At 36.7% G+C, this 12,802-nt stretch overlaps 1 protein-coding gene across 1 annotated transcript; it reads left to right on the top strand.

Moving 5' to 3' along the window:
• Positions 1–1,793: 1,793 nt before the first annotated feature.
• Positions 1,794–4,909, top strand: LOC109111562 (CMRF35-like molecule 1). The gene is made up of 6 exons (XM_042717241.1): positions 1,794–2,085; positions 2,198–2,515; positions 2,743–2,886; positions 3,657–3,755; positions 3,845–3,870; positions 3,961–4,909. Exons 1-6 carry the CDS (start codon positions 2,037–2,039, stop codon positions 4,297–4,299), a joined length of 975 nt encoding a protein of 324 aa, XP_042573175.1. The 5' UTR covers positions 1,794–2,036; the 3' UTR covers positions 4,300–4,909.
• Positions 4,910–12,802: the final 7,893 nt, after the last annotated feature.

Raw genomic sequence — 12,802 nt, 5'->3', positions numbered from 1 at the left:
CAGAGGATTTTGTATATATGTGTGTGTGTGTGTGTGTGTGTGTACATGTATATATTATACTTAAGGAGCTCATTAAATAAACACAATTTGGAATTCACCTCCACAATTTTTTGTGTTGTGTCATTAGTTGTCTTAATTTGTTTAATAATTATTACACATATACTATTATAAAACTACATTTCACAATTATTTATTTTACTTCATAATTTATTCTTCATTTTTGTCTATTCTGTATTATTCCACCCTTGATATTACATATTCTTCTTGCTATTATTCATCTATTGTTATTCATTTATTTATTATGGTATTATATATATTTTTTTTTATTTTTTTGTTTTTTTATATCACTTATGTTATTGTATTGTTGTACTCGCTTTTTATATTATTCACTTTACTACAAGTTGTACAACATATATTTTTTAATATTGCATATCACTTTTACTATATTTTTACTGTGCACTGTATCCAACTTTTTTTTTTACTGTGCACTGATTCCAACTTTAAATGCAGGTACTGGCTTGGAGCTTACTTGAATAATGTAATGATACATATAATATTTTACCACTTTAACTGTAAGTTTTACTGGATCCATAAAGGCTCATCAGTTGCATGTGTTATTGTTTGTTGTGGAGTTTATCTGTATAGAGTATAAAATAAAAAGCAAACTACCATTGTGTCACTTTTTTATTTGTATTCGCTGGTTGTATTCAATTTTCTTAATGATGGTAAATTATTAGTGTTTAAAGATGTATTATTTCGATTTTCTTCCAGTATTTCAAAGGGAATGAGCTGTGTTCTGACCTGAAGCACAAGAAAAACTAAAATGTTGGGGTTGAACACAGAGAAAGCAATAAAACAACTTAAATTCATTTAATGTACATTCAACTTACATTACATGTATATGTCACAGTTATACTACATTAACATTAGAATTGTAAACCGAAAAAATCAGCTAAATTGACAAGTGTGAGCTTTCACAATTTCTTACGAAATTAATAATTTTCCAAACCTAACTAAGTAACTGGAGGCAGAGTTATTTTTAACTGCATGTAGATGACAAACCTCTGAAATTGGTTGATAAATGCAAACAATATCGTGTTTTTATCCAGAAAAAAACGCAGCTCCCCCGTTTACTTCCATTTATTTTTAATGCAGTCTTGCCCTCACAAACATGGCGGACGTGTTGACGTATCGCAGCAACGGCTCAAAGTGGCCAATGGGGTGTCTAGGTATTTATATGTCTATGGTTTAGAACGCGGTGAGCGATCCAGTCATATATAGATCAGTGGGCCAAGACCGCAAGTGTGTGTATATAGGTTATATATATATTTATTCATTTATTTATAATGTCCTTTAAGTTACTTTGGATAAGAATGTGTCTTTAATAGAAAATACAACTTCTGTTCATATTCACAAAATAAGATGAGTGGTTTGTGTGTTCATGGTGCTCATTGAGCAGCACATTCACATTTAATAGTTTGTCTCTCTGTCACTGGTCAAAAACAGAGAGAAACAACCAGAACAGGAAGTACTGCTGTTCAACTCATCAGCTAAACACTAGTAAGCACACAAACTACACTACCCATGATGCAACAGTGTCTTCAGTTAGATATTTTAACTCTTGTAGTTCATGGTGAACCTGATCAAAGTGATGCACACATCAGATGTCATGTGGTTAATCTGGTTTCACATCAGCTGTAGACAGAAGCGTTTTTCTCTGAAGTATCGAGGTTCACCATCACGGTTTCACTTCGGTTACACAATATAACAGATTAACCTAATGAATCTGAGAGCAGTGACGGACGCTAAAATCTTGAATTTGATCAAATATACACTCATGAATGCAAGTACTGTGCTGTGTAGGTCTGTATAATAAATGGACAGAAGGTCAGTGTCATTGTGAAGATGTCATGTGAAGGTGAATGTGGTTACAGAAAGAGAAAGGGGAAGGAAGTACAATTCTGCATTTTCTCGCTCAACACGGAAGAGAAAGACTGTAACCTTTGTCACAGAATTTGGTCTGATATTTCAGTAAAATGTTCAGCATGTGTGTCGTTCTGCTCGTCTTTTCCAGCATCTCTACAGGTGAGTTCAAGATGACTCCGAGGTCTTTTGTACATAGTTTGTACATTATTATTTAGTTCTGATATCTCTTGCTCACACATAACAGCTCTGTATAATGATATTTCTGTTTCAGCTGTTGGTGGTGCTCCAGAAACAGTCAGAGGACACAGAGGAGAGAGAGTTGACATCAGATGCAGATATAAATCTGGATATGAATCAAATCCAAAGTATTTTTGTAAAGGCAAGTGTAAGTTTGGAAATAAAAACATCGTGGTTAAATCAGGATCTCCAGCTAAAGACGAGAGATTCTCTCTGACTGACGACAAGAGGACCAGAGTTTTTACCATCACCATCACTGACCTGAGAACAGAGGATACAGGACGATACTGGTGTGGTGTGGAGAGGACTTTAAAGGATGTCTATTCAGAGATTATGTTGCAGGTTACAGAGGGTAAGTTATTCATTTTATTCGATGGTGTAGAAAGTGTAAGTGAGTGACCAAGTCAGTAAATCTTGTAAGTCGACTCATATACTGTTGAGCTGATTGTCTGCTTAGACTTTAGTGTCTTCAGTATAAAATACATCTACCCAGAGATTACATGAAAGATTATGTGTTGATATCAAAATCAGTGTGAATTCATCTGAATCAGTATCATTAAGTTGATCTTTCCTCTTCAGATAAGAAGACCACAGAGGTTTCAACTATCAGCTCTTTTTCAAACACACCGTCATATTTCAGCACAACAGAGACAAATCCACGATCCAGCAGCATCACAATCACAGAAAGAAAAGAAACAAGCACAGATCAGCACAAATCAGCAGGTCAGTTCATCTGTCTGCCACTGCATATGACTCCTGATTCTTTACTGTTTAAATAGTGTGCTTATAAATATACAGTACTTGAATACATCTATTAGATGACTCTTTTGAGATTAGATGAGTGTTTAATGTCTTACTGTACATGCAGGGTCTGAAATCCACGTCTGTGTTGACGACTGAAGATCCAGTCTCCAGATATTTGCTTCCTTGGTGTTATAATGTACTTTAAGTTGCTTTGGATAAGAAAGTGTCTTCAATAGAAAATACAACTTCTGTTCATATTCACAAGATGATGTGAGCGGTTTGTGTGTGTACATGTAGTGCTTCATGTCTGCGTGTTCATGAGCAGCACTGATGATCAGTGATGTTTTTCTCTCTGTCACTGACAGAGAGAAACAACAAGAACAGGAAGTACTGCTGTTCAACTCGATCAGCTAAACACTAGTAAGCACACAAACTACACTACCCATGATGCAACAGTGTCTTCAATGATTACATAGAATGAGATATTTTAACTCTTGTAGCTCATGCTGAACCTGATCAAAGTGATGCACACATCAGATGTCATGTGGTTAATCTGGTTCCATATCAGCTGTAGACAGAAGCGTTTTTCTCTGAAGTACTGAGGTTCACCATCGTGGTTTCACTTCGGTTACACAATATACTGTAACAGCAACACATTTCCAATATTGTAATCTAAATAGCACAATAACCAATATGATTTATATCAACTATTGTTCATTTGACAGTTGTTCTTTTAATGTTGTGTTCAGGTCGGTCTTCTGTCGCTGGCGGTCTGGGTTCGGTTCTGCTGGTTCTGTGTTCTGGAATGTTCCTCATCCTGAAAAAGATGAAGAGGAAATCTGGGACAGGTAACAGTTTATTTGTGATTATAAAGTGCTTTTTTGAGTGTTTGAGTTTATTTGACTTTGTCTTTTCTCTCTTTTCATGGTCCCTTCAGCTTTATTTCTGCAGCACAATACAGAGGTGGGGGATCAAACCTGTAGAAGATCAGAAATAATTATCAGTATTATCTATATAAACTTGTAAATTATTGATGTATATGTTGTTTTTCAGAGTGTCCACATGTATGAGATTGCAAACAGTGACCCTGGATCATCTGATGTCATCACTGCAACATCTTCATCCAATCAGACGCCTGCATCACACCTCAACTCCCGCCCACAAGTCTCTGCTGTTTATGCTACAGTAACCAATCAGCAGTCTGATTCAAATCCCCATCACGCCCGCTCGACCAATCAGGTGACGGATACAGACTGTGATTTTTATGCCAATATGAAGCCGCCTGAACCAACAACAGACAACAGAACAGAACTGATCTACTCAACAGCAACACATCCACAAAACATTGAGACTAACGACGGCCTAATATATTCAGTGATCAAACATAAATAATAAAAGACTGTAAAAACTTCTTCAACAGACATCTGCACTGACGCTCCGAGTGTGAAAAAAAAAAAAAAAAAAAAAAACTGGTGCATGCTACATATTTTTAATGAATCACTATGTTGACAGACTTTTCTGACTTTTTATCAGTATTTTAAAAACTGTGTAAATTTACTAACAAGAAAAGTGAACTTAAGTATTCTTTGTAAATTATTCTTAGTAAATCTCAATTGCAGTTAAATAAAATGTAAATATTTTGTGGATAAGCTTGTGTATAAGTTTGGATAAGCTTAAAACGTTTTAGACACCGTTGTCACAGGTGTATTGTACAGGTCTGTATTAAGCACAGGTTACTTGTGCTCGGATCAATGAAAACATCTTAATGGCAGGTGTGAACAGGGCCTGAAATCAGCTCCAAACTAATGGCCCTGCTGAAATAAACAGAAACCATCACAGAAATTATAAGGGTTTACTCTACAAATACCCTTACAAACATTACAAACCATCAACTATTTACCATTAAAAACCATTACGAAATGTTTTCCTGCAGTGTGTTTCAGGAGATGTTCTATTAGGATGTAATGATTTTAACAAGCCACTAATAAAACTTGACAAATTACCTGTAGAGACTCACAGAGGCCATTACAGTTTCCATTAAACCCAATACAAGTCCCATTATAACCAGTAATACCACACAGCAAAAAATCCAGAGTGAAATTAACTCTGCTGGGAGTACATGTGAGACCACACTCAAGAGTGTGAAAGTGTTAAAATAGGAGTGTTAAATTAACACTGAATCAGAGTTAAAGTTAATGAGATAATTAAGTGATTAATTGAGTGATGATTGACCATTATTGACGAGACCTAATGTTGTAACCTAAAATGGACTATAAGTACTGAAACTGGAAGCTAAAATCTTGAATTTGATCAAATATACACTCATGAATGCAAGTACTGTGCTGTGTAGGTCTGTATAATAAATGGACAGAAGGCACTGTTTAGATCGGTGTCATTGTGAAGATGTGTAAAGCTGGATGAGGTTAGAGAGACAGAAAGGGGAAGGAAATATGATGCTGCATTTCTTCACTCAGTACGGAGAAGAAAGACTGTAACCTTTGTCACAGAATTTGGTCTGATATTTCAGTAAAATGTTCAGCATGTGTGTCGTTCTGCTCATCTTTTACAGCATCTCTACAGGTGAGTTCAAGACGAATCTGAGGTCTTTTGAACAGAGTTTGAAGTTTTCATTTTTTTTTATCACTGCATGATGATTTGATGGTTATATTTGTACATTATTATTCAGTTCTGATATCTCTTGCTCACACATAACAGCTCTGTATAATGATATTTCTGTTTCAGCTGTTGTTGGTGCTCCAGAAACCAGTGACATCAGAAGCAGATATGAAGCTGGATATGAATCAAATTCAATGTTTTTTTTATGTAAAGGAGAGTGCATCTTTGGATGTAAAAACATTGTGGTTAAATCAGGATCTCCAGCTGAAGACGAGAGGTTCTCTCTGACTGATGACAAGATGGCCAGAGTTTTCACCGTCACCATCACTGACCTGAGAACAACTGATCAAGGACGATACTGGTGTGTTGTGAAGAGGACTTTAACTGATTGGTCTTTTAAATGTAGCCCTGGTAAAATGTTGCAAACAATATTGTGGCTCACAATATTAATAACATTATTTTTTTTCTCTTTCTTTAAATAAAGTTCTGAGATTGATATAGTTTGGGTGAAATGGACACAGCGAAAACGTGGCTCCAAACCATGTCTATCTAACTTGATGTGTTAACCTGTGTTCTGCTCGAAGCCTGATTTGTGTTGTAACATGCCTATCTTCTGAGAGGAAAATGTGATTAGTGGGAAGTTTGTTCTTGTTGTTTAGTGGTAATTTTTTTTGTTTTTTTTTTTTTTTTTTTTTTGACGATCACGGGAGAAGAAAAAAAGAATCCGCTGAGATATGCATGCTGAGTGTTGCTTGCTGTTTCTTTTAATTATGCTTTTGTTTAAAGTGTATTTTTTCTCTCGTCACATTTTAAGCACTGAAGTATCGAGAAACTGTCGAGATTGTACATCATATGTGCGTTTAATGAGTCAAGTTGCTCTCGGTTTTGTTGTGGGCTGCGTTGTTCATCCCGGGAGGATGGATCATTAACCAGAGTTTGAGGCCCTTGGACCATTTACTAGATTTCCTCATCTAGTCATGTTCCTGAGATGAACATTGTTTCTGCTGACAATGTTGGAGAAGCATTCTCATCTATCTTCTCATCAGCTCCGTTCTCTTCTGCTCCTCGCGGATCACTCGGACTGAGTAACATTGAAGCATTGCTACGGTTCGTAAGAATCAGAATCAGAATCAGAATGAGCTTTATTGCCAGGTATGTTCACACATACGAGGAATTTGTTTTCGTGACAGAAGCTCCGCAGTGCAACAGAATGACAGTGACAGAACAAAAAACACATAATTAAGAATAAAAAATACAAAAAATACAAGTAAGTAAGTAAGAAATGACAATATACAAATTGAAAATTGTATGGCAGATATATTACAATGAGCAGTTGTGTATGTACAGGTATATTATGTGCAAAAAAAATTAAGGTACACTAAGTATGTGTGTTAGATAAATAAGTGTATGTGTATGTAAATATAAATAGTGTAGTGTGTTCCACAGTTATTATCAAGTGTTCATTAGATTGATTGCCTGAGGGAAGACACTGTTCCTATGTCTGGTCGTTCTGGTGCTCAGTGCTCTGTATCGTCGACCAGATGGCAACAGTTCAAAGAGGAAGTGTGCTGGATGTGAGGGGTCCAGAGTGATTTTGCCTGCCCTTTTACTCTGGATAAGTACAGTTCTTGAATAAAAGGGAGGGTTGTAACATGATTCTCTCAGCAGTCGGGACTACCCTCTGTAGTCTTCTGAGGTCAGATTTAGAAGCTGAGCTGAACCAGACAGTTACTGAAGTGCAGAGGATGGATTCAATGATGGTGGAGCAGAACTGTTTCAGCAGCTCTTGTTGTAGGTTGAATTTCCTCAGCTGGCGAAGGAAGTACAACCTCTGCTGGGCCTTTTTCACATTTGAGTCAATGTGAATGTCCCACTTCAGGTCCTGAGAGATGGTGGTTCCCAGGAACCTGAATGACTCCACTGCAGTCACAGTGCTGTTCATGATGGTGAGTGGGGGGAGAACAGGGGGGTTTGTTTATATTTGCTCGTCAGAGTGAAGGGGCATTTTGTTTAACGCCACAACGCTCCCAAGCACCGTCCAGGCCTGCAACAGAGTGGTTGTTTTTTTTTTGTTCATTTTCATGCCGGCTTAGGTTCAATTCAATTCAATTCAAGTTTATTTGTATAGCGCTTTTTACGATACAAATCATTACAAAGCAACTTTACAGAAAATTAAGTTTCTACAATATTTAGTAGTAGCTTATCAGTGGTGACTGTCAGTTCATGTGCATATAGCAGAAATGTTCAGAAAAAATCAAATAAAAGACATAAACAAACAGACGATTAACACTTAACAGCAATTATGCAATCAAACTTATAGCAAAATGTGGTAGTTCTGTATGTTGTCTCTGGGTTGGTTGTAGCGTGCTAGAAGACTAGTTAGGTACGCAGGAGCTAAGCCATTAAGGGCCTTATAAGTAAGTAATAATATTTTGTAACTGATACGGAACTTAATAGGTAGCCAGTGCAGAGACTGTAGTATTGGGGTAATATGATCATATTTTTCTTGACCTGGTAAGGACCCTAGCCGCTGCATTTTGGACTACCTGTAGCTTTGATTATTGAGGATGCAGGACAACCACCTAGCAGTGCATTACAATAGTCCAGTCTAGAGGTCATGAACGCATGAATTAGCTTTTCTGCATCAGGAACAGGTAACATGTTTCGTAACTTGGCAATGTTTCTAAGATGGAAGAATGCTGTTTTTGTAACATGGGAAATATGATTTTCAAAAGACAAGTTACTGTCTAATATAACACCCAGATTTTTTTTAGGTTGTGAAGGTAACAGTACATCCGTCTAGTTGCAAATTGTAATCTACGAGATTCTGTGTAATGTTTTCTGGTCCAATAAGTAATATCTCTGTCTTATCTGAATTTAATAGTAGAAAATTATTGGTCATCCAATCTTTTACATTTTTAACACACTCTGTTAGCTTAGATAATTTAGAAGTTTCACCTGGTCTTGTTGAGATATATAGTTGAGTATCATCAGCATAACAGTGGAAAACTAATCCTGTATTTTCTAATGATATTACCAAGGGGCAACATGTTTATTGAAAATAGCAGAGGACCTAGGACAGATCCTTGTGGCACTCCATATTTTTACTGGTGATAAATGAGATGACTCCCCATTTAGATAAACAAAGTGGTAGCGATCGGACAGGTAGGATCTAAACCATCTTAAAGCCTGCCCTTGGATACCTGTATAGTTTTGTAATCTATCTATGAGTTATGTCGTGATCTATGGTGTCAAACGCAGCACTAAGATCAAGTAAAACTAGCAATGAGATGCAGCCTTGGTCTGATGCAAGAAGCAAGTCATTTGTAATTTTAACAAGTGCAGTTTCTGTGCTATGATGGGGCCTGAAACACGACTGAAATTCTTCATAGAGATCATTTTTTTTGCAGGTATGGTTTTGGAGCACAATTGAGCAAGACACAATTGAGAGGAAGCGGTTAGCGTTTTTTCTAAAATTTTAGACATAAATGGAAGATTTGAAAATGGGTCTGTAATTTGCCAGTTCACTAGGATCTAGTTGTGGTTTCTTAATAAGAGGCTTAATAACCGCCAGCTTGAATGGTTTTGGCAGTTTTTAGAGCCTGTCTATAGCTGGACATACTGTTTTTCCACGCAATTCTAAAAACTTCCAAGTTAGTTTTTCTCCATTTGCGCTCAAGACTACGAGTTTCTTTCTTGAGAGCGTGGGTATTACTGTTGTACCATGGCACAGTACGTTTTTTCTCTAACCTTTTTCTATTTGATGAGGGCAACAGCTTCTAAAGTATTAGAGAAGATAGTGCCAGTTTTGCCATCATTTTTGTTTAGTTCATGTGTATTTATGGGTACACAGAGCAGTTGAGATAAATCAGGCAGGTTATTTGCGAATCTGTCTTTGGGTGGCTGGAACAATAGTTCTGCCCGGACGATAACGCGAAGCTATATAGTTAATATTATTAATACGCAGAATGCACGATACAAGGAAATGGTCAGTAACATCATCACTTTGAGGTACGATATCTATGTCAGTAATATCGATTCCATGTGATATAATTAAGTCTAGCGTATGATTAAAACGATGAGTGGGATTTTGCTTTACTCCAAAACAGTTTAATAAGTTAGTAAACGCAAGTCCTAATGCATCATTTGTATTATCAATATGAATGTTAAAATCTCCGAAAATTAGCGCTTTATCAGCGGTAACCATCAGGTCTGTGAGGAAATCTCCAAATTCTTTTAGGAATTCTGTATATGGCCCTGGTGGTCTATACACAGTAGCCAGAGAAAGAGATACGATAGATTTCTTTTGCATATCTGACAGTGTAACATTAAGCATAAGTATTTCAAATGATTTAAACCTGTATCCTGTTTTTCTGGGTAACACTGAGAATATCACTATATATTGTTGCAACACCTCCACCTCGACCAGTCTGACGGGGCTCATGTTTATAACAGTACTTTGATGGAGTAGACTCATTTAGACCAATATAATCATTTGGTTTTAGCCAGGTTTCAGTCAAGCAGAGTACATCAAAACTATTATCTGTGATCATTTCATTTACAATAACTGCTTTGGGTGTGAGTGATCTAATGTTTATGAGCCCAAACTTTAAAAATTGTTTTTGTTCATTTATTTTACGTTTTTCTGGTTTAATCACGATAAGATTTTTTCTTGATCCTACATTAAATGTATATTTTGACCTCACTATTTGGGGAACAGACACAGTCTTAATAGATTGGACAGCGCAAGTACTTCTATTTAAGTGGGTAGAACAAAAGCCATCATAGCAGTTATTTGAGAATTGGCTTACTAGTCAAATGGAGCGTAGTAGAGTCCTGGAGATGTTGTCCGAGAGCAGCTCCGCTCCGACTCTGCTGGGGTGCAGGCCATCAGCGCGAAAAAGCCTAGGTCGCTCCCAGAAAAGATTCCAATTATTAACAAAGAGCAGTTTCTTTACACCATGACAATAACCATTCATTTAAAGCAAAAAGTCTACTGAACCTTTCGTGTCCTCGTCGATACGTGGGCAGTGGTCCTGACACGATGATCATCGCCGCGGGCGTCGTGCTGCGAACCGTCTTGATCAGGCTCCTGAAGTCCCTCTTCAGCGTCTCCGTCTGCCGCTGCGTGGTGTCGTTAACCCCGGCGTGAAGCACGACCGCTCTGGGGCTCTCGTCGGCCTTCAGGATCGCGGGTATCTGCGCAGAAACATCGAGAACACGAGCGCCAGGGAGACAGTGAGTGTGCACTTTACCTTCGGCTAACGTAGCACGGACGTGTCGGACGATGGAGTCTCCGACGATCACAGCGTCGCGTTCCGTCTCACGGAGGGTAGAGAAGCGGTTCCGTGTGGAGGTTGACATTGAGTCTGGGCCCAGTGAACACCATTACTGAACATTTGAACGAATACTCAGGAATGGTATTGAATTGTTAAATGAACACTCACTGAATGTTTATGGTTGAACTATGGGGTAAATATTGTATCAATGAGCGTTTAAAATGATGAATATTGAGTGAATACCACTGTTGAGCATTTAAGTGAATTCATCCACCCAATTAGAATGCTGTAGGAAAAATCATTAGAGTTGTGAGATTTTTCCCACTAAAGCTGTCTTGTTTACCTTTCTGGAAAGCTTAATTGTTTTACTTTTTTTTTTTATGTTTAAGAGCTAATATATACCTCTACAGGGTTACATTGTGAGTTGAAATAAGACAAGTAAATTCACATTTTGAAGAATGTCATTTTATTTTCATTTCATTTATACCGATGTAAGTTTTTTCCTCACATTCATTTAAATTTCTTACATTTCGTTAGGCTAAAAGAAAATTAAAGGATCCATTTTGTTAATTTTCAGCCTTGTTGTTTGTTTGTTTAATTCCAGATCACAGAGACAAGTGAAGTAATCTCTCCATAGAGTTGGTTAAACTAGCTATAAAGTTTATAGAATTATTCTACGAACCCAAAGCTCTCTTCCTCCATAAAGTGAAGAGAGTGCTACATAAAGATGTCTATTCAGAGATTATGTTGCAGGTTACAGAGGGTAAGTTATTCATTTTATTCGATGGTGTAGAAAGTGTAAGTGAGTGACCAAGTCAGTAAATCTTGTAAGTCGACTCATATACTGTTGAGCTGATTGTCTGCTTAGACTTCAGTGTCTTCGGTATAAAATACATCTATCCAGAGATTACATGAAAGATTATTTGTATTTGATATCAAAATCAGTGTGAATTCATCTGAATCAGTATCATTAAGTTGATATTTCCTCTTCAGATAAGAACACAGCAAAATCCCCAGTGCTAATTTAACACTCTGAGTGTGGACTCATATAAACTCTGAAGCAGTGTTAAAAGCAACACTGAAGCAGTGTTAACGTTAATGAGATAATTAGGTGATTGATTGAGTTATGATTGACCATTATTGAAGACACCTTATATTAACAAGAAGAATCACCAAACGAGAAAATCACAATTTGTTTGTCACCATTATAGTGGTCAGTGTTTGCATTAGTTGCGATCTTGAACCTTGACTTTTTAACATTAAGTTTTGTTTGGCTGATATAACTGAGTTATAAGAGATGGATAAACTGAGAGCAAAAGTCATCAGGTAATGATGAGTATGTTTTGATGTAATTATTATTCATTCAGAGTCTTTTCTCTGAGTTATATTTCCTTGATTGAATATAACAACTTTAATTCCACAGTGAAAGAGTCTGTATTTACTATGCATTTTGTAAGGGTCCCTTGCAAACTGTTCTATTTTTTTTTTTTTTTTTTAAGATTCATTATTTTAGGCACACACAAACATCAAGAATCAGTGTATGAATCTCAACAACCGTGACAAACAGCATATTCAGATAACAGATCAACTCTGAACATCACAAAACTAGATACTAAAAAGTCACATAAAAACAGCAAAAATGATGAGTTTTTATTGGCTATAACATGCTTTTTTGATGGTCACCATTGTTGTGATGCTCACGCTGATCCTTGATGTCTGTGTGTCTAAATAAAAAACTCTTTATTTATGTAGAAGTAACCTTTAAAAACATCTGTCTGATTAGGCCAAAATGCAAGATCTTGTATTTTTTCACCTAATTTCTGTAATCAATAAAGAAAACCCAACTCAGGTGTTCAGGTCACTACATGATGATTAGTCCAAAACATAATCAATACCACATGATCACATTTTGATTTTTTTAAGTAATAATCAGTACCACGTTACCACAGCCTCACAAAATCTAAAGTTAAACACTTAAGGGTCAAGATCCCAACTAAAGC

This window comes from Cyprinus carpio, chromosome B1, assembly GCF_018340385.1.
Source record: "Cyprinus carpio isolate SPL01 chromosome B1, ASM1834038v1, whole genome shotgun sequence".
In the NCBI taxonomy this organism is placed as follows: domain Eukaryota; kingdom Metazoa; phylum Chordata; class Actinopteri; order Cypriniformes; family Cyprinidae; genus Cyprinus; species Cyprinus carpio.
Note: the sequence above shows the minus strand (reverse complement) of the source record. Positions and strands in the feature narration are given on the sequence as shown.

What these genes read in the sequence shown, in the direction of transcription:
- LOC109111562 (XM_042717241.1), top strand. Translation starts at nt 2,037, where the DNA reads ATGTTCAGCATGTGTGTCGTTCTGCTCGTCTTTTCCAGCATCTCTACA. An exon ending in AGATCAGCACAAATCAGCAG is followed by an intron (nt 2,887 to 3,656) that starts GTCAGTTCATCT and finishes TGTTGTGTTCAG; the next exon opens with GTCGGTCTTCTGTCGCTGGC. An exon ending in TTCTGCAGCACAATACAGAG is followed by an intron (nt 3,871 to 3,960) that starts GTGGGGGATCAA and finishes GTTGTTTTTCAG; the next exon opens with AGTGTCCACATGTATGAGAT.